At 36.2% G+C, this 23,201-nt stretch overlaps 3 protein-coding genes across 5 annotated transcripts; all 3 read left to right on the top strand.

The window, feature by feature from the left end:
- The first annotated feature begins 208 nt into the window (after positions 1-208).
- Positions 209-2,210, top strand: LOC129572483 (lipase 3-like). Its single transcript, XM_055452446.1, has 7 exons — positions 209-396; positions 475-667; positions 750-780; positions 858-1,021; positions 1,098-1,261; positions 1,325-1,462; positions 1,787-2,210. The coding sequence occupies exons 1-7, from the start codon at positions 217-219 to the stop codon at positions 2,135-2,137; spliced, it is 1,221 nt and encodes a 406-aa protein (XP_055308421.1). The 5' UTR covers positions 209-216; the 3' UTR covers positions 2,138-2,210.
- A 4,043-nt stretch (positions 2,211-6,253) lies between these two features.
- On the top strand, positions 6,254-17,677 carry LOC129572481 (uncharacterized). The gene is made up of 19 exons (XM_055452444.1): positions 6,254-6,522; positions 6,874-7,002; positions 7,158-7,391; positions 7,511-8,131; positions 8,259-9,764; positions 9,864-10,339; positions 10,409-10,892; positions 11,002-11,271; positions 11,350-11,601; positions 11,656-11,852; positions 12,573-12,660; positions 13,041-13,169; positions 13,360-13,740; positions 13,816-15,363; positions 15,447-15,934; positions 16,210-16,687; positions 16,748-17,008; positions 17,098-17,337; positions 17,401-17,677. The coding sequence occupies exons 1-19, from the start codon at positions 6,447-6,449 to the stop codon at positions 17,595-17,597; spliced, it is 8,055 nt and encodes a 2,684-aa protein (XP_055308419.1). The 5' UTR covers positions 6,254-6,446; the 3' UTR covers positions 17,598-17,677.
- A 338-nt stretch (positions 17,678-18,015) lies between these two features.
- On the top strand, positions 18,016-22,691 carry LOC129572482 (uncharacterized). Of its 3 annotated transcripts, none has more exons than XR_008688457.1 (9): positions 18,016-18,155; positions 18,286-18,609; positions 18,688-20,202; positions 20,268-20,749; positions 20,810-21,287; positions 21,358-21,627; positions 21,703-21,942; positions 22,006-22,558; positions 22,658-22,691. XR_008688457.1 is itself a non-coding variant. In XM_055452445.1 (8 exons), exons 1-8 carry the CDS (start codon positions 18,053-18,055, stop codon positions 22,200-22,202), a joined length of 3,609 nt encoding a protein of 1,202 aa, XP_055308420.1. In that variant the 5' UTR covers positions 18,016-18,052; the 3' UTR covers positions 22,203-22,691. The 3 variants fall into 3 exon arrangements, 1 of the variants encoding a protein (XP_055308420.1); XR_008688458.1 differs by having other exon boundaries at positions 22,622-22,691; XM_055452445.1 differs by having other exon boundaries at positions 22,006-22,691.
- The last annotated feature ends 510 nt before the right edge of the window (positions 22,692-23,201 follow it).

Here is a 23,201-nt window from a genome sequence, read left to right as displayed (position 1 = left end):
GGATTATTAGATTATTTGACGTGATATCACTCAAGCGGTACGTGTGAACAATTGAAATCTTCTTTCCGTATCAAGATGTAAATTTGTTTTGATTGCATCTAATAAATGTTCGTTTAAAAACATGTTTACTTGTTTACCATGCGATTTGTCGTCTATAAATACTCATCAAATCTCCAGCTTAATTCGTATTAGATGTTCAACTTTTGTGAGACAAATATGTTTTCTTTGAATATAAAATCGTTATTTTTGGGCTGTGTTATTCTGATTGCGAGTAAAATTGCAGTAGTTGAATCAAGTTTAATTTCAAATCTTGGTGGTATAATCGGAGATGTTCTGACAAATGCCACATCTTTCGTACAAGATCCACTAACAAAAACGTTGTGCAAATTAACAACGGTACATTTGTGTAGTTTCCTAAGCTTTAGGATTGAAAGTTAAAAAATAAAATAAACTTTGTTTTTCTTTTAATTTCAGGACCAACTCATAACACATTATGGTTATCTCGCCGAGAAGCATTATGTTATCACCGAAGATGGGTATAATTTGACATTGTTTCGGTGCAATTCAAATGAAACATCGTCTGGAACTAAGAAAGCCGTGGTTTTACAACACGGTATTTTGGAATCGTCCGATGACTTTACCACCCATGATCCGAGTCAAGCCCTGGGTGAATATTATTATTACTCGATCAAATTTTGATCATCAAAATTTGTCTACATCATAATTACCACCAATATCGCAAATTCCAGCATACGTAATGGCAGATGCCGGCTATGACGTGTAAATATAACTTACTTCGTGTTACCTCCTCTGCAGGTTTAATGGTTTTAAGGTTTTTAATTTTTTTATCTACCTAGGTGGATAACCAATTCCAGAGGGAATTTCTATTCTCGCCGACATATTTCATTGAGTCCTGATCAACGTGCATTTTGGAATTTTTCATGGACCGAAATTGGCTTGTATGATCTTTCGGCGATTTACGACTATGTCATCGAACAGACACAAAATGAGAAAGTTTATGGTAATTTTTATTAATTTTCTTAGAACTCAATTTCATGCGACTGAAGGTGTTTGTTTTTTCTCATTAAATGGCAAAGCCATAGGTCATTCACAAGGCACCACTTCTCCAATTGTTTTGCTGTCGGAGAAACCTGAATACAATGAGAAAATTGCTGCTGCAGCTCTAATGGCGCCAGTGGGTTATGTGGGGAATTCAGGAGCGCCTTGGCAAGCTCTATCAAAGATCCGCAGGCTGCAAGAGGTAATAGATTATTTTATAATTTTATGTTTAATTTAGTCAAGACTTTGTTTTTTCCCATTTTAGCTATTCAAAGACACTGAATTCCTTCCAAGAGGATCTTTTAGTGAACTTTCCTCCGATTTTTGCAATGTCATAGAAGTTGGTATTTGTGAAGGTATTATAAATGGCTTGTTCGGCCCGAGCGAAGGGGAAACAAATGAGGTATATTATAATATATGTGGGTAGTTAGTAATTACCCATGCTTTAATCACATTTCTAGTATCTCAACCCATTTTGGCTCAATACTAAACCGTTAAGCTAATTTGAGCCAAGTGATGGTCCCCCTATATATAAAATATTCGCTCTAACGCAACTAACAGGTCGACTTGGACCTGGATATAAGCTATATTTCCCTTTGTGGCAACCTGTGGAAGTTCAGCACCTGAACATCCCAGATGGGGAGATGAAAAGCGTTGCGTCATTGTAACTTTGGGCCAAAATGGGTTAAACAACGAATTAATTCATAATTTCTATATACATTTCTAGACAATGCTTCCCTCTCACCTATGCCACGTAACAAGTGGCGCATCACTCAACCAAGCCATTCATTATGGTCAAGAAATAGAATATGGATATTTTGGACCATACAAAACTGGTTCAGAAATACCACGCGATTTCAATTTTTCGCAAATCACAGCACCGATGTCGTTTCATTATTCACCCGTCGATACATTCACGGATACAACAGATGTAGATCGATTGACATCCCAAATCAAGAGTATTGCATTTGTTCAAGTTATTAATGAGACAAAATTCAATCACATCGATTTCATGTGGGGCATTCATGCTGCTCCACTGGTGTATTCAAGAATATTGGAATTCTTTGAATCGATCTAATGAATAAAGTTCAAGTTCAAATTACCTTTTATCGAATGGTAGTGTTTGGGTAGTGTGATTGCGTAGTTTTAGGCATTTGTGAATAAATAATAAATCTTCACACAAATTTTACTGCTGATTTTTCATCCTTTGTACATTTTGATTATTTTTTTTCATAAAGAATTGTAGATGTCCTGTTTCCGAGAATCTGAGTATCAACTCGAGTTAAGTGTTGTGTCGCACAGTAAAAATCAATAATTTTAAAAACATAAACGTCAATTTATCCCAGTTCCTGTGTAAAAATTCGAAGTTTCCATTTTAATTGCTACAAAATTGTCGTCTTCAGTTGTTTTACTTAATTATTTTACAGCAATAAGACCACGGTCGGAAAATTATGGAAATAAAATTGTTTTAATTTCCTCCGAATTGTATATTTTCAAAATTTTGAGCGTTGGGGCTAGATATTTGGAGTGATGTATACTTGTGTACAAACTTCTGAAAACTTTCCTTTTGGACCACAATACGAGGAATTTAGTATGAAATGAAGTTTAAATTTTTATAATTATTCTGCTGCAGATACAATTCATAGGAAATGAATAACAAAACAATTCGGTTTTAATTGATCAACACTTTTTAAAGCCTTTTTCTGAATTGGCGACGCATATAAGTTGACCGGATCGGACTAGATTGAACTAGATCGGAGCAAATCTATAGATGGATTTGATTCTAGATGTGTACTTTTTTGAAATCACACACTATTAGTGGTATCAATTTGAATGAAAAAAAATCAAATACTCAGAAACTCTCAGAAATCATAATCTTCCAGAAAACTGAAGCAATTTTCGAAAAACGAAATCTCCAATCTCATACAAAGTTGCGTTTAGAAATCTAAATTGTCCAGAAAACGTAAGCTTTTCTGCAAAAACAAACTACTTAAGATTTCTGAGAGAGCACTGTAGTTGTATATCGATGTAAATCGATGTAAAAACTCACAGGGTATTCAAGAATATTTTTGTATATATTCACAATTATATATTTGTTGGTCAAAGTGGCCACTTTGGTTAATATGTACGCCGTAAAACTTCTCGTGGCATTAAAAACATTCTTAGATAAACCGTTTTCTTTAATGGTTTTTTCAATGTTTTCACAAGTGAATTACAGCAATTAACAAAAACGATTTTTCTAAGAATGTTTCTGACGCCACGAGAAGTTTTAAGGCTTGTACATATGTATATATTCATCGATTCTCTAGAAAAAATTTCACTAACTAAATTAATATTTAATTGTTTTTCCGTTTCCGATGGAACCTATAAATTGTACTGACTGTGGGTCGTTTGGTCCATTCGTGCCATTGCTTCGAATTAAACACCGTCTGTGACATGAAATTGAGCTCTAAGAAAAGTAATAAATAGATTTTTAGTGGGATATAGTTGATTTCATTCAAAAACGATTTTCTCCCATTTTTCAAACTTTGCGAGAGTACAGTTGTGCATCAGAATTCCACTTGAATAGATGTAAAATATCACCAAGTAGGACATAGAAAGCAATACGAAAATAAAATTGAGCAAAAAATTGAAACGGCGAAGAAATGGTGAAATTCAATGTTTTGAAAAACAATCAAACGTACATGTCCCTTCTGGGCGTTTATTCGAATCATTTAACCAAACCGACCAATGAGTTTTTCAAGTCATTCGGAAGCTATTTCAATGTTATCGCAATGATAACATCCTTCACAGCAAGCGCATTGTTTATTTGGATGTATCATTCATCTGATGTCAAGGGTGCGTTGGTGGCATTCAAAATACGTGTATGTTATGGTGCAGTGCAATGTCTTGGTAAGTAGTATATAAATGGATTTTGAAAAACGTGAAAAACTTTGGTATTAATTTTTTCGCGTCATTCAACTCTCTGGTGAATATTTGTTTTTTTTACCTTTTTTTCTCAGGTACTTTCCTTGGCAATGGACTCAAAATGATCAAAGTCAAAGCTTTACATCTCGAACTACAACGGATTGTCGATGAAGGTATTTTGATCTTTTCTAACTGTGTCTCAATTTTTCTATTCAATTTTATCCATGATGATCGAGTTTTCATATATTTATGTTAAATTTTCTATTTTGTTCACTCTGCATCCAAAACATAGAGGAAGACAACGTTGAAGTGCTTAACATTTACTGGGAATGTGAGCAAAAGTGTCGAAAACAAACGCTAAGATTTGTCTATTTTCTGTTATTCCACGTATCCACAATGACAACAACCCTTATCTATGCGGTATTCTGTATTGCCAATGGCCACTACGACACCTCATCATGGCACTTGTTCGTCAATATGGTTCTACTTTTTGACCAAACAAGCGTTGGCGGTTGGCTTCTGACGTGGTTTACACAATTTCTTCTGGCCGGCTCCTATATTTTGTGTATGACCTCCTTTACGTCCTACTTTGTAAGCTGCTGCTACTATATCAAAGCGATGAGTGACCATTTCAACGTGTTGATCAATTCCATCATAAAAGACGTTGAACGTATGCAAACAGAGAAAAATTCTCGAAAAATTGACACAATTCGGCAACAAATCCACACTCAACTGTGCAATATGATCAAATTTCAAAACAGAATTTACGAGTGAGTAAACTAGTTCCTCATTGTTTCAATTCAGTTTGATGTAATAAATGAATGAACATCGAATCGTAGGATTTCCCATGTGCTGACGAACATTAAAAACTTACCAATATTTGCACTCATCCCAGTGAACGCTATTAGATGAAAAACCTCTATACGAGATTAAAATGGAGTGACGCTCCTGTACGTGGATCTACCACTCAAAAAGAATGATATCATTTTGAGTGACACTTTGACGCTGTATTACCTCTGGATACAAAGTTCAGGAGTGTTTTTCGCATTCACTATTGTAAAAATTTATTCACAATAAGGAAAAATATCGGTGTCTAGAACACACTTTAGGCATGGGGGATATGGTGTTTCCGACTATTTGGGCCGAGACCTTTCCAACGGTACCTAACACGCCGGGGCTCAAATGGTGTCCTGAGAAAATAGCATACTTACTGTATATATAGTCGTGACGCAAAAACTGGCATTTTTGAGATTTGGCTTGAAATGCGCAGTCATGGTGCGTCACTTGTCGGACTATCGTCCTCCGTGATATCAATTTTTCCCAATGCACATTCAGAGATGATTTGAGCCAAAGTGAGGGGTTTTATTAAAAACTGATGGCAAAAAGTTCAGGAGGTATAGCTAATTTTCGACGAGGAATCCAAAAATGCAATTGATTTGGGGTTGAGGAGTGAGGTTTACCCACTTTGGGGTGGTTTTTGTACTTTTTCCACTTTTTGACCTCTGCCCTTCAAACTGGGTCAACATGGGAGGCCAACATTATGTGCCAATAAAATCTATGGGACCAGGCGCAACTTTCGTGAGATATAACCTATTTGCCCAATTGGATTTATGAAAAAGTAGTACAAATTCCGTTTTCTACACGAGGAAAAAAATTGCGTTTAGGTTCCGTTTTTTTTTCGTTTCCGTTTTGTTTTCCGTATGCCTTTCCGTTTCCGTTTCCGTTTCCGTATTCCGTACGGAAACGGAAAACGGATATCCGTTCTAGGGTACAAAACCATGTACCCATATCGATGGTGCTTGTGAACTCGTCTGCTTTTATTTTTCTAATCAATAGCTGATCACAATACGCGTTGAACAAGCCCTATTTGATGTGATTCTACCGTCAATAAAAATGAATTTTTGCACAAAATCTATGGGTGTGAGTATGATATCGATGGAGGTTGTGCACTTATCTGTTACGCTTCAGCTCTCAGCCAGATAACATCTGATATAAAAACCAATATCGATTACTGTGACTCTTTTGGATTTTTCAAAAGTGGAAGCACATTAATCAATTGATAATAGTCGAAAATGTGATATATCCCAAAAATTTATTGTTTTATTGCTACATACAATATTATCAATTACAATTCGTACATTGGTTACAATTGGAAAACGCAAATATCCTATCCATTTGCCAATTTTATGATTATTCGTTATCAATTTCTGATTGTATATGACTGGCGTTAAGTTGCTACTGATTCCGAAATCATTTCTATAAAAGGCATGTATCGACCGATTATTACGTCTTTTGTCGATTTTGTACCGTCACTTTTGGATTGGTCGTGAGCGTATTAGTGATTTGGTTTCATTATAAATTTTGTTACCAAAATTTTGAAAACTAGGACATTTTCGAATACGAAATTTGCTCTGGAGAGTTCAAGTTGAAGCCGAAAAATTAAATCATTGAATATTCTAATGTGAAAGAAAGAAAGAAAAATGGGCACACCACTGAAAAACTGGGAATTATTTTTGTTGCTATCAATTTTATCATTCTGTGTATCAATTGGCTCAGGTAAGTCACTCGAATCGATTGCCTAGAATTATTTTGGTCTCGTGAAATTGCTTGTAATGTATCGTGTGATTCCCTTACCTAATTCAATTTGATCGATTTTTTCCTGACTATTATCATCAAAAATAACGTAGTCAATAGTTTTCTATAAGCTTTACGTTCGATGAATCCTATTGATCTTTAAAGCTTTGAAGTTTTTTACTTATCACCTTAAAAGCAACTTAGTATAACATCTATGAATGAAATTTCGAGGTTTCGCTATATTTGGTGACCTTTATTTAAGCCTCTTTATAAGAAGCAGACGAATTTACGTTGGAATTTCAAGAATGTCTCTTGTCTATTCATTTTTTTCAGTGCAAGGATTACAATGTTATGTGTGCTACTCAGATAAATTGGAAGATTGTTCAACGCTTCATTCGATTGAAGAGTTGCCACTTGAATTATGCCCGGCTGATGTTGCGTCATGCTTTACCCGAATCGAACGTAAGCCACCCAATTACGTTAATTCTTCATATCACCATTTTTAACCGAACAAATCAGGATCAACCGTTTTATTGTTTTATTTTTGACAATGAAATCACAATTTATTCATTCAATGACCACTCCAACACGCGTACTAATCCAATTACGTATTTCAGACGGTATCACAATCCGTGGATGTTTATCGCATCGCGAGCAAACGCTATGTGAACCAGGATCTTGTTCATTTTGCCGATCAAATAAATGTAATGCACAGATTTTTCCCGAGGATCGCCTTAGTTGCTTGCACTGCGAAGGTAGCATTTGTGTCAATCAAACGAATACCATCGATGTGAGGTATCCGTGTTCCAATTATGTTGCAGATGATGAATGCTACAGTGTTTTTTCATATGGTAAGGAAATCTTTGAATGAAAAATCACCTTCAGGTAGTTTTAAATATGGATTCATTCAACCATGTATTATGAGATTGTTTGATTATAAACTTGATCATTCGAAATTGAAATGATTTAGATGGAAATTTAGCCTACCGTGGCTGCATGTCCGATATCAGCAGTGCAGGCAGAGATTTTTGCCTAAAAAACTATGCACAGTGCGATCGATGCAATAAGCGAGCGTGCAATTCGGAGCAAGTACGGTTTGAGGAGAAAATCTCATGCGTCAAGTGCAATCCAGATGAAAATTCCAATTGCAACTTAATTGAAGAAAATATCACGGCAATCGAGTGCGCTCCAACGACATTGGGTTATAAGAATCTGTGTTATACTTTACAAAGTGGCCGTGTTGCGCATCGCGGCTGTTTGTATGAGGCTCCCGAAGAGATTTTCGTCGAATGTGACAATACTTACAGCGAAGTCTGTTTGACATGCAATCAAAGCGACTGCAACCGAACACCGGTTGTTAACGAAGATCTCGCATTGAATCCGTTCCATTATGAAATATCTTACAACGAAGGCCAATTTAAATTGGTTCAATGTGATAATTCAAGCTGCACCAAATTGAATCCATGGGAGAGATTTTGCTACAAATGCGATTCAAACATTAATCCAAACTGCACAAATGAACTAGACGATACGATGCTTGGATTGTGTGATGTTAACCGAGAAGATTTGGGCTGCTATCACATGATTACAGGTACAAATCACAATTATTTTATGTCAATAATCATTATAAAGAAATATGAATCAATTGTTGATTGCAAATTCTTTTAAAATGAAATTTCAATGAATACAAAACGAAAAATTATCCTCAAATTTTTCAGATGGATCCGGAGTCATTCGTGGCTGTGTTTCAGATTTAGAAGGGGAAATCAAACAAAAATGTTTGGACAATGATGATTCTTGTAAAACTTGCACCGATCCCAATTGTAATTCAAGAGCAAATTTTTCGCAGTGCCTTGTTACAGACGAAGATCAAAGCAGTGCGTGGAATAATTTTCAATCGCTATCGTCGCCAAAAATGTGCGAAAAATATGACGAAAAGTGCTTCATTCAAGTGATCAAAGAAGATACAGTCATTCGTGGATGTGTCGATACGTATGCAGCTCAGAATGATTTGCCGTCAAATTTCTTGAATGCAGTCGAAAACAAGAGAACTTATGAAATTTGCTCGGGACCTTTGTGCAATAATAAAGAAGTGGAGCCAATGTACTGCATGACATGTAATTCGACTGATGAAAATTGTATCGAAGATCCGCGTCGTATGTATTTGATAAAAAGATGCAGACCACTGGAAGTGGATCACTCCGGTTGTTATCACTTTGATAATGGAAGCTACGTGGAGAGAGGGTGCATTGCGAATCTTGATGAAAAACAACGTGCTGAATGCGAATCGAATAGTGATGAATGTAAAAAATGCCTTAGAAACGAGTGTAACAGCAAAAAACAATTTTTAAAATGCATCTGGAGCATCAATGAAGACGTGTCTCGTCCGTCGAAACAGTGTCGAAATTACAACGATGAATGTTTCATTCTTGTGAAAAATGCAACGGTTAAACGGGGATGTTTAAGCGATTGGATCGACTCACCCGTTCCTGGCATTGATATTCTATCTGATCGTCGTAATTCAGATATTTACGAACGATGCTCGCTTGTCAATTGTAACAAACGAGAAATCGAGCCTGAGTATTGCCTGGTTTGTTCATCAGACGATAAAATACATTGCAAGTATGGCCCAACTGCTGAAATGAAACAAAAATGTCCAATGCGGGTGAAGAAACTTGGATGTTATCTGCAGGAAGGTGATATTGTCAAACGGGGATGTGTATCAGAATTTAGCCGTGAAGAACGACATGCATGTGTGAATGACACTTGCAAAATATGCAAAGGAGACACTTGCAATGCAAAACGATCGTTTGAAGTATGCAAAACTTGTTCATCACGAAATGATGAATATTGTATATCAAAACCATGGATGGCTAGTGAAAGAATATGCCCAAATTATATGGATCAATGTTATGTTCATGTTAAAAAAGGAATTGTTCAACGGAACTGTATCGGCGAATTTTTCGTCACTACCCTCGGAGAATGCATCAATTCGGTCGAAGATTGCACTAAATCCGAATACTGTTTACCATGCACTGGTTATAAGTGCAATGGGAATGCTATTACTCCAGAAGTTTGCATTGTTTGTGATTCACACCAAAATGCAACATGCAAATCCATTTCAATGTACCAAGAACAATTCTTTACTCAGGAATGCCCACTGTCGGTTGAACCACAAGGATGTTATCATTTTGTTAGCAAAGAGGATGGTCGCCATATAAGAGGTATCTTGAAAACATGGGAAAATTGACAAGAGAAGGCTAGACTTTTGAATGATTTGTTTCGTTTTTACTCACAACTTGATCAATTTATCCCAATTTCAGGCTGTGTCAGTCAATTATCTGCCGAAGAGAGAAAGCGGTACAATGAAAAGAACGATGAGTTTAAAATTTGCAAAGGACCCAAATGTAATTCACAGCATGGTCTGGAAAGATGTTTGATTTGTAATTCAACGGTGAATCCAGATTGTGCCACCAGCCCGAATTCATCGTACAGCAAAGTGTGTGATAACTACAAAAATATGTGTTTTACTCAAATTTTGCAACAAGAGGTTATAAGAGGTTGTTTGAACGATCTTAAAGAGGCGTCTCGAGTGAAATGTCAATACAACGAAGCCAGGTGCGGAATTTGTTCAACGTCTGACGGTATCGGATGCAATAATGAACCGGTCGAAATGGACACGTGTATTGAATGCGATTCAACTGATGATGAAGGCTGTCGATTGACGCCCAAAGAAAGTGATCAGAAAATATGTGCCCATATCAAACTCACGAAGCAAAAGGGCTGCTACTTGGGCATTGTCAGTAATACACAGTTTATATTTTAAAGATCAAATCTCTTTGTTACACCGTAAAAATATTTGTTTCAGGTTGGTCCACATGTAAAGAGAGGTTGTATTCAGGATTTAACACCATCCGCAGGACACGAATGTACGAACGGATCACCAGCGTGCAAGAGCTGTAATTGGACGAACTGTAATTTAAAGCCTACTTTCCACGAATGCTACAGCTGTAACAGTAAAAATGACCCACGCTGCACCAGACAGCAATCGACCAAGACGGAAATATGCCAGTCATATCACAGCGCTTGTACAACCGGTATAGATGAATTGGGCTATACTCATCGGGCATGCGATGAGGATACTAAGGCTGTATTCTTGAAACAGTCCAAAAAATGTATGGACATTAAGTGCAACTATGAAATATTTCCCGAAAATCGACTCAAGTGTTACCAGTGCAATGGTAATGAAGACTGCAATTTTATGTCACCGAATTCGACAGATGTTGATTTGCAACCGCAACCATGTGGTATTTCATCAGTCTTTGATCAGTGCTTTACTTATATCAATAAAGGTAATGTTAAATGATAGCATGACATCCTAGATGACATCATTTTATCACCACTTTTACTTTCTTCTAAAAGCAATTCAAATTCTATTCTTCGATTGTATCATTTGAATAGATAATAAAATGTTCAGAGGATGTTTGAGTGATTCGACGCCAATTCGATTGGAATGTGAAGCGTATGGAGATAATAAGCAGGGAAATTGTGTCAAGTGCAAGGGTTCTGGCTGTAATGACCAACCAAAGGTGAAACAGGCAGAATTGTCTTGCACAAAATGCAGTGATGCCAAAGAGTGTGCATTCGGTCAAAGTTTATCCGCGGCGATTGTTTGCTTGAATGATGTTACGTTTGGTGACCAAGAAAGCTGTTTCGTTCACACAATTCCTGGTAATAATGCCATTCATATCAATCAAATGTTTTATTTCAATAAATTTGTTCAACTTTACAACAAATGCTTCTCTTTAGGCTCTTCTACAGTTGAACGTGGCTGCACACTTGATGTGAACGCAACAAATTGGTGCAAAGAAGAAATTGGATGCGAAAAATGTTTACGTAAAGGTTGTAACACACAAAACGTTCGACACAGTTGGTGCTTGCGTTGCCAAAGTGATGTCAAAGGCGACTGTGCAAAAATTTCGAATCCAAATGAATTTATCGAGGAATGTGATCATTTGCCGTATACTTATAGCAAAAGGGGATGCTACACCATTTTCAGAGGTACTTCATAGTGTTGAATGAAAAAAGACAAGTATTTTATCTTTTTCTTTTTAGGTGGAAATGTGACTCGCGGCTGTAATATAGACCTAAGCGAAGATGAATATGAAAATTGTCGAAGAGATGATTCATGCGAATTGTGCTCTGATGACTATTGTAACAAAGAAGAAATAATCAACTCTGGCGTGAACACATCAGCAAGCACTTTGATGTGTCTCTACGCCATTTTGGTTACATATCTTGTACAGGTTTACTAATTTAAATACCAATGACCTTTCATTTTGACAACAGCATTAGAAAATAAATAAAATTTGATTTAGTTAATAAGGTTTAATCTGTTTTCTGTGTCATATGTACTGAATGCTATAATGCTTCAATCAAATCTAGCAATTTGTATATAGTATAATCATTTCATCGAAACATTCGTGATTCAGAAAAATATCCCCCTTTTAATGAATGATAACATTCTTCTGTCATAAATAAAGACAAATGTGCAAAATTAAATTTAAGGTTCAATACAGTTCATTCATCGGATTTTCAATTCAGATGACCGATTCATGGCATATATTTATATATTATACTAAAATATATTCTTTCAACGGAAATTACGATAATGACGAATGTAAAAGAAATATATTTAAAAGCGAGAGAGCATCAATCAATGGTGCGTGATCTTCTTATCAATTCGCCAATTTATTGATTGTGTTGACGGGACTGAGTTGTGCTTTATCTAATGACAATGCCACACTTTCAATTGTTATTTTTGCTGTACTGTCTATTGATAAACCTATATAAAGTAAGTGGATTCAACGTCATATAGTACACTTTTCTTTGTGATTTTATTGGGGGTTTTCGGTTTATAATTGTATTAAAATTTTGAATGTAGTAATACTTTGAACTAGACTTTGAATCGCTTTGAATGAAGTTTGAAAATTGAATAAAATTTTCTGGAAAAAATAATCAAATTCACAGAGAAAAAAATGGTTGGTAGAATATTTGGAGACTGGAAAAGCTATTGTTTATTGCTAACAATTTCGATTCTCTCTAGTTTATTTGGAAGCTGTAAGTATCTATGAAGTCGAAAAAAAAAAACGAAAAATATGTTTCAAATATTTTGTACTCATTTGGAACATAGTCAACGTATATGAAATCGCAAAAATTTGCTTTGGCTTAAGAAAATGTGCGATAAAATCATGCGCAATGACCTTTTATATTGTGAAAAAAAGATATTGAAAATTATTTAAATATTTATATAAAGAAAAGGAAGAAAATTCGTCATAATACGTACTATATTCGATCATTTTTTTAAATTCTGCTTTTAATTCTATCAACATTTCTTCCACGTTCACTCGATATTTAAAGTGTTCACCTTTTTTTCTTATAAGCACACACAAACCCTTACACTAAAGACAAATTTGCATAACAAAAAATAACAATTACAGCACGTGGTAAACAATGTTACGTGTGCACATCGGAAGAGTCAAATATCTGTTCAACTTTAGTTCCGTCTGAGGAGTTGCCAATCATTTCATGTCCCATTGATATTTCATCATGTTTTACAAAATCCGAACGTAATTGTATAAATTATGATTTTGTTTTTACATTCAAAACAAGAATTTGTTGGTTCATGTTTCGAACCACAATTCAATTGTTTTTTCTTCAAATCTTTATTTTCAATTATCTGTTGAAATTGAAATCAAATTTCAATCAAACAAAAACCACGTGAATTGTGTATGTTTTCCAATCACCAATTTTTCTAAGATGGAATCACTGTTCGAGGTTGTTTATTGCGTCAAGAGCAGAGCCACGGTAGCAACAACTCTTTCGTCCCATGTGAAACGAACGAATGTAATGTGCACACTTTTCCTGGATATCAACCTTCATTTCAAGGAGATCGATTTAAAGCTAACAACACCAATCTCGACCTCAATCCGTTCCATTTGGATGTTGTTCACGAAGGAGGCAATACAAAGCTACTCCCTTGTGACAATGAAAAATGCACCAAGATTAATTCATGGGAAAGAAGCTGCTTTAAATGTGATACCAAAGATGATTCAAACTGTGCAAACGGAGTAAACGATTCAATGAGACAAATGTGTCCGTTTGCTGATGAAGACTTGGGTTGCTTCCACATGATCAATGGTAAAAGCTTTTCATTATGCTCAAGGCAATTTTTTTTTCAAATCAACTTTAAATTTCAATTATAATCTAATCCAGATTCAAACGTCATCCGTGGCTGCGTCGTAGAGCTTGACGAGTCTGAAAAGCAGAAGTGCCTGGCAAATGACGACTCATGCAAGTCATGTTTTGAAACCGATGGATGTAATCGACAACAGAGTTTCTCCGAATGTTTTGTAACTGATCAGCCGATTAGTAACCTATCGCCACCGAACGTCTTCGAAACCAAATCATGGCCAAAAATCTGTGCAAAATATAACGACACGTGTTTTACTCAAGTGCTTGAAAACGATACAGTGATTCGAGGGTGTCTTGACGAATACGCCGCTAAAAATGATCTACCGGCAAGATCCTTATCGAAGATTGAAGGGAACAATCGAAGATATCAAGTGTGCTCGACGCCTTTGTGTAATGGAAAACAGCTGACCGCATCGTTTTGTTATGCCTGTAATTCAATAGATAAGCCAAGATGTGCCACTGAACCGAGCATGTTCAAAAAGAAATGTCCATTAGAAATAAATCCATCCGGTTGTTATCATTTTATAAACGGGAGTTACATAACACAGTCAAGTTACGTGGAAAGAGGTTGCGTTGCTGGGCTCATTGGCAATCAACGTAAGAACTGTGAATCGAACAGTGAAACATGTAAAACATGTGCTGGAAATGTATGCAATAAGAAATCGAGATTCCAAAAATGCAGGTTTAGTGTAGACGCCTTTGGCGGTAGAATAAAGACATGCCAAAAATACGATGATGTTTGCTATCTGTACGTTTACAATAACACAGTGCGACGCGGTTGTTTGAATGAACTAATTGATGAGCCAGTTGTAGGACATGACATCATATCCGACTGTAAAAACAATCCAGATGTATGCGAAATCTGTTCGGGCTTCTTTTGCAACACTCGAGATATATTAAGAAACCACTGTATCTCTTGCACATCATTGACGAACATAACTTGTAGCTACCATCCAACGGTCGATATGAAGGTGTTTTGTCCATACACTTTAAATCGACTCGGATGCTACGATTGGAAGTCAATCAAATGGGGTAACATTTTCGTTGAACGTGGCTGCGTTACCAATCTTGCACCTGAGATGAAACGTGAATGCCAATCTTCGAGTGATACCTGCAAAATTTGTCAAGGAATTGCATGCAATGACAAAATTTCGTTTCCACATTGTCTTGATTGCTCTTCCGAAGATGATGATGATGATTGTCGAGAGGGTGATGGGGACGAACGCACTGCTTTGAACTTAAAAACACGACATTGTCCAAATTATATGGATCAGTGTTACACTCGCGTTGAAAATAATATAGTTACGCGAAATTGTACAGATGAAGTTGTGAACACTCCCGTAAATTGTCAATTTGATTCGGAGAGTTGCCACCTTTGTGACGGTTTGAGATGCAACGGAAGATCTATCGAGCGTAATTTATGTGTATCTTGCGATTCGGACACGATACCAAATTGTCGATCGAAGACTATGATCAATGATGAGACTCTTTTCAGAGAATTTCCGTTCACACTCTATGATCGGGGATGCTTTCATTTTGTCATGAATGACACTGACCGGCACATAAGAGGTACATAAATTGCTTGAAATATGATGAAAAAATTAAAATTTCTTTCGAAATAAAACAAATAAGAACTTTGTCTCTTGTTACAGGTCACGTCAGTCAATTAACTGATGAACAATATAGGCAGTTCGAAGCAACTGGAGATGAATTTAGAATTTGCAAAGGAGCAAAATGTAATTCGAGGCCATCTCTGCCGCGATGTTTAGTTTGTAACTCAACAGAAGATCCCAAATGCGCTACAAATCCCAGCTTATTGCAATCTCAGGTGTGTCCAAACTACCAAAATCGATGTTTCACTTATATTGGCAAGAATAATGTGATTCGAGGATGTTTACATGATATGGATCACAATGAAGATTTTCAAAAAAAATGCGAAAGCCAACCCGACAAATGCGCCATTTGCCCGGCTAACGATGGCGGTGTATGCAATAATGTGAAGTTAAACATGGAGACGTGCATCGAGTGTCAGTCATCAATTGATCCACGCTGTCGAACGCATCCCGATGTTATGAAAGAAACCATTTGTGATAATTTCCAAAATAAACGATCTGTACAAATAGGATGCTACTTGAAAATTGTTTGTATCCATCGTCCCTATGCAAACTGAGGAATGGTACTGCTTCTTCTTCTTAACACATACTGTAAGTCGCCATATTGGAAGAACTAATGACAATACACTATAAATATTCAATATGGCCGCTTCCATTGTGCACGATTGTGTGTACGATAGTGTGAAGAAGAAGAAGTAGTAGCATGCACAAAAAGTGTATTGGTTTTCATACGGATGGTATCCATTTTTAGTAACTTTGTTTTTTTTTGTGAATATCATTTATAATGAACCAACTTCTGCAGGACGGTGATAAATTTCACAGAGGATGTATCAAAGATCTTGAACCAGCAAGTGCAACCCAGTGCTTAGACAATTCGGTTACTTGCAAAAGTTGCACGGAAGCGAGATGTAATGCGAAAGCCAAATTTCAAGAATGCTATGGTTGCAATGGTGAAAATGAACCACTATGTGCAAAGAATACTGAATTGATGAGCACCAAAATTTGTAAGGACTATCATAGTTCGTGTGCGATTGGAATCGACAAAAATGGATTTACTCACAGACGATGCTTCAACGTATTATCAAACTTAAACAAGGAATTTCCAAACAACACATTCACTTGTGATGAAGACAAGTGCAATGTTGAAATATTTCCGAATTATCGTTTGAAATGTTATCAGTGCAACGGCAACGAAGCATGTAATCTTGATACTTCTATGAAACCGGAACCATGTCGCATTTACACAGAATATGATCAATGTTTTACGTATATGGGTGAAGGTGAGATAAATTGAACAAATTCACAAGAAAAGAATTTCTAAAATCGATTAATTTCAATAGATAAAGAAGTGTTCAGAGGATGTTTGAGTGATTCATCAAAAGAACGAATTTTGTGTGAACGAAATGATAAGGGTACGTGTGTTGAATGCTCCGATACAGGCTGTAACAATCAACCAAAAGTAAGACAACCCAAATTGGCTTGTGTGAATTGCACTGGTTCAGATGAATGCGCATTCGGCTATAACGCATCGATGGCAGTTCCATGCAAAAAGGATGTCGAATTGGGTGACGAGGAAAGTTGCTTCACTCGATCGATTAATGGTAATACACTTTGTACATTTTATCGCTTCAAAATATGCAATTCCAAAGAAAATTTCACATTTTCTTCTCATTCGATTTTTGTTATGAAGGCACTGAACACGTCGAACGCGGTTGTACTCTTGATATTGATTCAAAGTTGAATGAGGAGTATAAAACATGCTCAGAGCCTGGTTGTAATATTGGAAACGTTCGATTCAGTTGGTGTTTGCGGTGTCAGAGTGGTATCGATGGAAATTGCTCTGTGATTCAAAGTCCATTCGAATACATTCAGCATTGTGACCATTCGGTTTATACTTACGATAGAAGAGGATGCTTCACAAGCCATCAAAGTAAGTCCATTTGATAAGTCAAATAAGAAGAGAGCACAATTCTATCCATTATTTTTTTTTTAGATGGAATCATTAGTCGTGGATGCACTGCCGATTTAACCGAGGAAGAATATGAAAAATGTCATGGTGATGACTCGTGCACCTTTTGCACCGATGATTATTGTAATAAAGAGAAAATTAATGCCGGCATACAAGTGTCAGCGAGCTTATTGTTGTGCCCATTAGCCTTCTTCAGTACTTATATCCAGCGCATAAATTAAATGTCGAAGCTTTTAATATTTTGCTAAAATGAATGAAATACCTATGAATAACTTACTTTCGAAAGCGAACAAATGATTAGTATTCAATATCATATTACAGTCGATGAACTGATTTTAACAAATAATTCTTGGAATAAATCTGAGATTAGATAAACAAATTGAATGACGTCAAGATTTATTTCAAAAATATTATCAAAGGGAATTTACTACGAACGAAAACAATAAGGCATTTTTTTACAAGGTTTGTTATTGTTATTTTGCATGAATTTCTTGGAATTTGTCCATTCCATTCGCATTGTCTCAACAAAAGAGATTGGCGAATTTGATTAAGGCATATCAATGCATGGACACATGTAATTGGATTTGATTGTGTACACGGTAAAGTGTTTATGCTATATAAAGTATATATCTCAATGTCACCCTTTTAGTCGTTCGCAAATATTGGAAGTTTGTAAATGATTCAAAGTGAGCCATTTATAGGGAAAATGGTGAATTTTCTAAGAAATTGGCACTTATTGCCGTCACTTGTGCTAATTTTTTGTATTTTAGTGAAACGCAGTAAGTATTTATTGACGAAAATGTGAAAATTCGAGATTCCATGAAAAAAAAAATATTTTGTATTCTGTGCAAGTGTATAAAATGTTTGATTATGAACAGCCAATCACAACTTCTCAATCTAAATCTGTAGCATATAGTGCGAGTGAATACTCAACATTCAGTTCACGTGAAAAGTTGCCTATCAATCGATCTTCAATTAGTAATGATGAAAATGCGGTTGTCAACACCAATCTCGAATTTAATGCATTTCATTTTGACGCTATTCACGATGGAGAGAAACCTCAACTCATCCCCTGTGACAATGATAACTGCACCAAGATTAATTCATTTGAAAGAATCTGCTTTAAATGTGATTCCAAAGATGATCCAAACTGTGCAAACGAAGTAAACGATTCAATGAGTCAATTGTGTCCATTTGCTGATGAAGACTTGGGTTGCTTTCACATGATCAATGGTAAAGCTTTTCATTATTACTCAAGGCAATTTAATTTTTTTTTAAACCAACTTTAAAATTCAATTATGTCAAATCCAGATTCAAATGTCATCCGTGGTTGCACCGTAGAGCTTGAAGAATCCGATAAGCAGAAGTGTCTGGCAAATGACGACTCATGCAAGTCATGTTTTGAAACCGAGGGATGTAATCGACAACAGAGTTTTTCCAAATGTTACGCAATCGATCAGTCGATTGAAGTGCCGTTGCATGTATTCGATAGAAAAATGTGGCCAAAAATCTGTGCAAAATATAACGACACGTGTTTTACTCTATTACTTCAAAATTATACGGTGATTCGAGGCTGTGTTGACGAATACGCCGCTGAAAATGGCCTACCGCCGAACTTCTTAGTGGAGAATGAAGAGAACTATCGAGAATACGAAGTGTGCTCGACACCTTTGTGTAATTACAAACCGCTGACCGCATCGTTTTGCCTTGCCTGTAATTCTGATGATGATTCGGAATGCAGAGAGAAAGCACGCAGTTCTAGGATATGCCCATTACAAACAAATCCATCCGGCTGTTATCACTTTGACAACGGGAGTTACGTGGAAAGAGGTTGCATTACTGAGCTCAAAGGCGATCAACGTAAGAACTGTGAATCGAACAGTGAAACATGTAAAACATGTACCGGATATGATTGTAACAAAAAAATGGGATTCATATCTTGTGTTACGCAAGATACAACACAGAATGTCAATATCAATAGTACGTTATGTAGGCGATATGGTAATCGATGTTATATTCATGTGGTTAGAGAAAATGTTCGGCGAGGCTGTTTGGATGATATTGTTGGCGAACCAGATACACAACTCGATATTGTATCTGATTGTAGAAATAATCAAGACATATGTCAATCATGTACAGGCAATCTGTGCAACTCCCGACCTGTCTCAGAAGAATACTGCTTCTCTTGTCATTCACCAAGAGTAATGAATGACAATTGTCAATATGCACCATTACCTTATATGAAATTAAAATGTCCGTTGAGTTTAAGAAGGCTCGGTTGCTATCTATGGAAAGACAATTTATTTGTCGAACGTGGTTGCGTTTCCGAACTAGACCCTGAAAGTCGACATTTGTGTCAAACTCCAAGCACAAACACTACCTGCAAAATGTGCAAAGGTGACGGTTGCAATGAAAAGACCTCCTTTCAAACTTGTATCGATAGCTCTTCCGAAACCGATGAGAATTGTTTAGACTGCAAAGGTGGAGTTATCAATATGAAAACAAGTCAGTGTGCAAATTATTTGTCACAGTGCTACACGCACGTTAAAAATGGAATTGTTACACGAGGCTGCACAGATTCATTTGAAGACACACCTGAGAATTGCGCATCAGATCCAGAGCACTGTCTTTTATGTTCAAAATTTCTATGCAATCAAGAAGCAGTCCATCGTGATATCTGCATGTCTTGTGACTCGGACACAAATCCAAATTGTCGATTGACATCAAACATAACTGGTGAGTCATTATTTACCGAGAATTCATTATCGATCATCAACAAAGGATGCTTTCATTTCGTTGACGAAAAAACTGATCGTCATATAAGAGGTATGCATCTCGATTTCATTTCGATTGGAAATTAAATTAAGCTTTTAATGAAACTGTTTTTCCAGGTCACGTCAGTCAATTGTCTAATGATGAGCTGAAGCAATACAGTGGAAGAGACAGTGAATTTCGAATATGCAAAGGAGCGAATTGTAATGTGAATCCATTTTTGCCCAAATGCATCGTCTGTGATTCAACGGAGGATTTGAACTGTGCCATCAATCCTGGCCCATCGCACATTCAAGTTTGCCCTAAATATGAAAGTGAATGTTTCACGCTGATTAACGAACATAATATCATTAGAGGTTGCCTGGATGATTCCGATTTCGGTAAAAGTATCAAATTCGAAATGGGAATTCCACATGGAAAGAGTGACGTTTGCTCAACAGCAACGGGCCCTGGATGTAATAATGTAAAATTGAACGCGCAAAAATGCATAGAATGCTATACAATAACTGATCCACGCTGTCGCACAAACCCGGAGCTAATGGAAGATAAAATTTGCCATAAATTCCGATCCACAAAACATAGCGGCTGCTACTTGAGAATTGTATGTTTAAATTAACTCATTGTGAATGTCATTCATAATAATGAATTGAATTGTTTTTAGGAAGGCGATGAAGTGAACAGAGGTTGTATTCAAGATCTTGAACCAGCAAAGACAACCGAGTGCCTAGACAATTCAGATACTTGTAAAATTTGCACAGGGGCGAGATGTAATGCGAAAGCTAAATTTCAAGAATGCTATGGTTGTAACGGCGAAAATGATCCGCAATGTGCAAATAATGCTGAATTAACGAACACCGAAATGTGCAAAGACTATCACAGCTCGTGTGCAATTGGAATCGACAGAAAAGGCTTTACTCACAGACGATGCATCGATGAATCATCAAACTTCAACAAGGAATTTCCAAACAACACATTCACTTGTCATGAAGACAAGTGCAATGTTGAAATATTCCCAAAAGATCGTTTAAAATGTTATCAGTGCAACGGCAACGAAGCATGTAATCTTGATACTTCTATGAAACCGGAACCATGTCGCATTTACACAGAATATGATCAATGTTTTACGTATATGGGTGAAGGTGAGATAAATTGAACAAAAATAGATGATAACACATAAGAATCATTTCTAAAAACAATTGATTCCAATAGATAAAGAAGTGTTTAGAGGATGTTTGAGTGATACATCAAAAGAACGAATTTTGTGTGAAAGAAATAATAAAAATGATAAAGGCACGTGTGTTATATGTCCAAACACTGGCTGTAACAATCAACCAAAAGTAAGACAACCCAAATTCGCTTGTGTGAATTGTACTGGTTCAGATGAATGCGCATTCGGCTATAACGCATCCATGGCAGTTCCATGCAAAAAGGATGTCGAATTAGGTGACGAGGAAAGTTGCTTCACTCGATCGATTAATGGTAATACACTTTGTACATTTTATCGCTTCAAAAGAAAATTTCACATTTTCTTCTCATTCGATTTTTGTGATGAAGGCACTGAACAAGTCGAACGCGGTTGTACTCTTGATATTGATTCAAAATTGAATGAGGAGTATAAAACATGCTCAGAGCCTGTTTGTAATATTGGAAACGTTCGATTCAGTTGGTGTTTGCGATGTCAGAGTGGTATCGATGGAAATTGCTCTGTGATTCAAAGTCCATTCGAATACATTCAGTATTGTGACCATTCGGTTTATACTTACGATAGAAGAGGATGCTTCACAAGCCATCAAAGTAAGTCCATTTTATAAATCAAATAAGAAGAGAGCACAATTCTATCCATTATTTTTTTTTTAGATGGAATCATTAGTCGTGGATGCACTGCCGATTTAACCGAGGAAGAATATGAAAAATGTCATGGTGATGACTCGTGCACCTTGTGCACCGATGATTATTGTAATAAAGAGGAAACTAGTGCCAGCATAAAGGTGTCAGTGAGCTCATTGTTGTGCTTATTAGCCTTCTTCAGTACTTATATTCAGTGCATGAATTAATTGTCGAAGCTTTTAATATTTTACGAAAATGAATGAAATTCCCATGATAAGCTATCTGTCTGCTACAACGAAATCGTGTTTTTTTTTCATTGTTCAAAAAGACAAATTCGATTATTCCTTATCATGTTTGTTCAACGTGGAATGATTGAGGTAATAAACCAAATATAGATGAATGATGTTTTCTTTGAAAACGGTTAGACATTATCTCTGAATTGATAATAGCATATTTTGGCGTTCAACCAATATTATTGATATCATAATCTTTTGCCATATAAAGGAGTATAGAAGGATATTCCATACATAACTAAGTCTATTGTTATTTTGCTACCGTTATGTTTGGATGGATAAGTAATTATGTAAGTGTTTCCTCTATTTTTTCTTTCGATGAAGTTATTCGACCACTGGCATTTTATTCATAGACAAATTTAAACCATTAAACTTTATATGCGAAACAGAAGAAAATAAAATGACGTTATTTAAGAGGTGGAATGCTTTGGTATTAATTTCTTCTTTCTGCTTTCTGTTGGATTCTGGTAAGTGTAAATTTTTGGGCATAATTCAAGTTAGAAGAGGAGGAAAATAATTATAATTCGTGGGAGAAATACTTTCAAATTCGTTTGTAAATGATACAAAATGAATCGAATTTAGCCTATCAAAAAGCTACGCATTTGATTTGAGGACCTTCTAGAAAAAGTGTGACTAACGCTGTCATAAACTGAATAATACACAATTTTTCGCATCAATTCAATTTTTTTTCAGCCAATGGATTGTATTGCCACGTATGTTCATCAGATAAGTTGGAACAATGTTCGACATTCAATTCCCCAGAAGAGTTGCCAAGCGAATTATGTCCAACAGACGTGACGTCATGCTACACAAAAATCGAACGTAATTACATTGTTTTCTGGTTCAATATCTACGGCTTAAAACAATGAACGAATCAATAGTTTTTTCAAGTGTTCTAATCAAAACAATTATTTTAGATGGAATCACCGTTCG

The sequence above is a fragment of the Sitodiplosis mosellana genome, unplaced genomic scaffold (genome assembly GCF_009176505.1).
Source record: "Sitodiplosis mosellana isolate CC-2019 unplaced genomic scaffold, AAFC_SMos_1.0 Smas_scaffold_5067, whole genome shotgun sequence".
NCBI classification, from domain to species: Eukaryota; Metazoa; Arthropoda; class Insecta; order Diptera; family Cecidomyiidae; genus Sitodiplosis; species Sitodiplosis mosellana.
The sequence above is the reverse complement of the archived record's forward strand: the minus strand, read 5'-3'. Positions and strand labels throughout refer to the sequence as shown.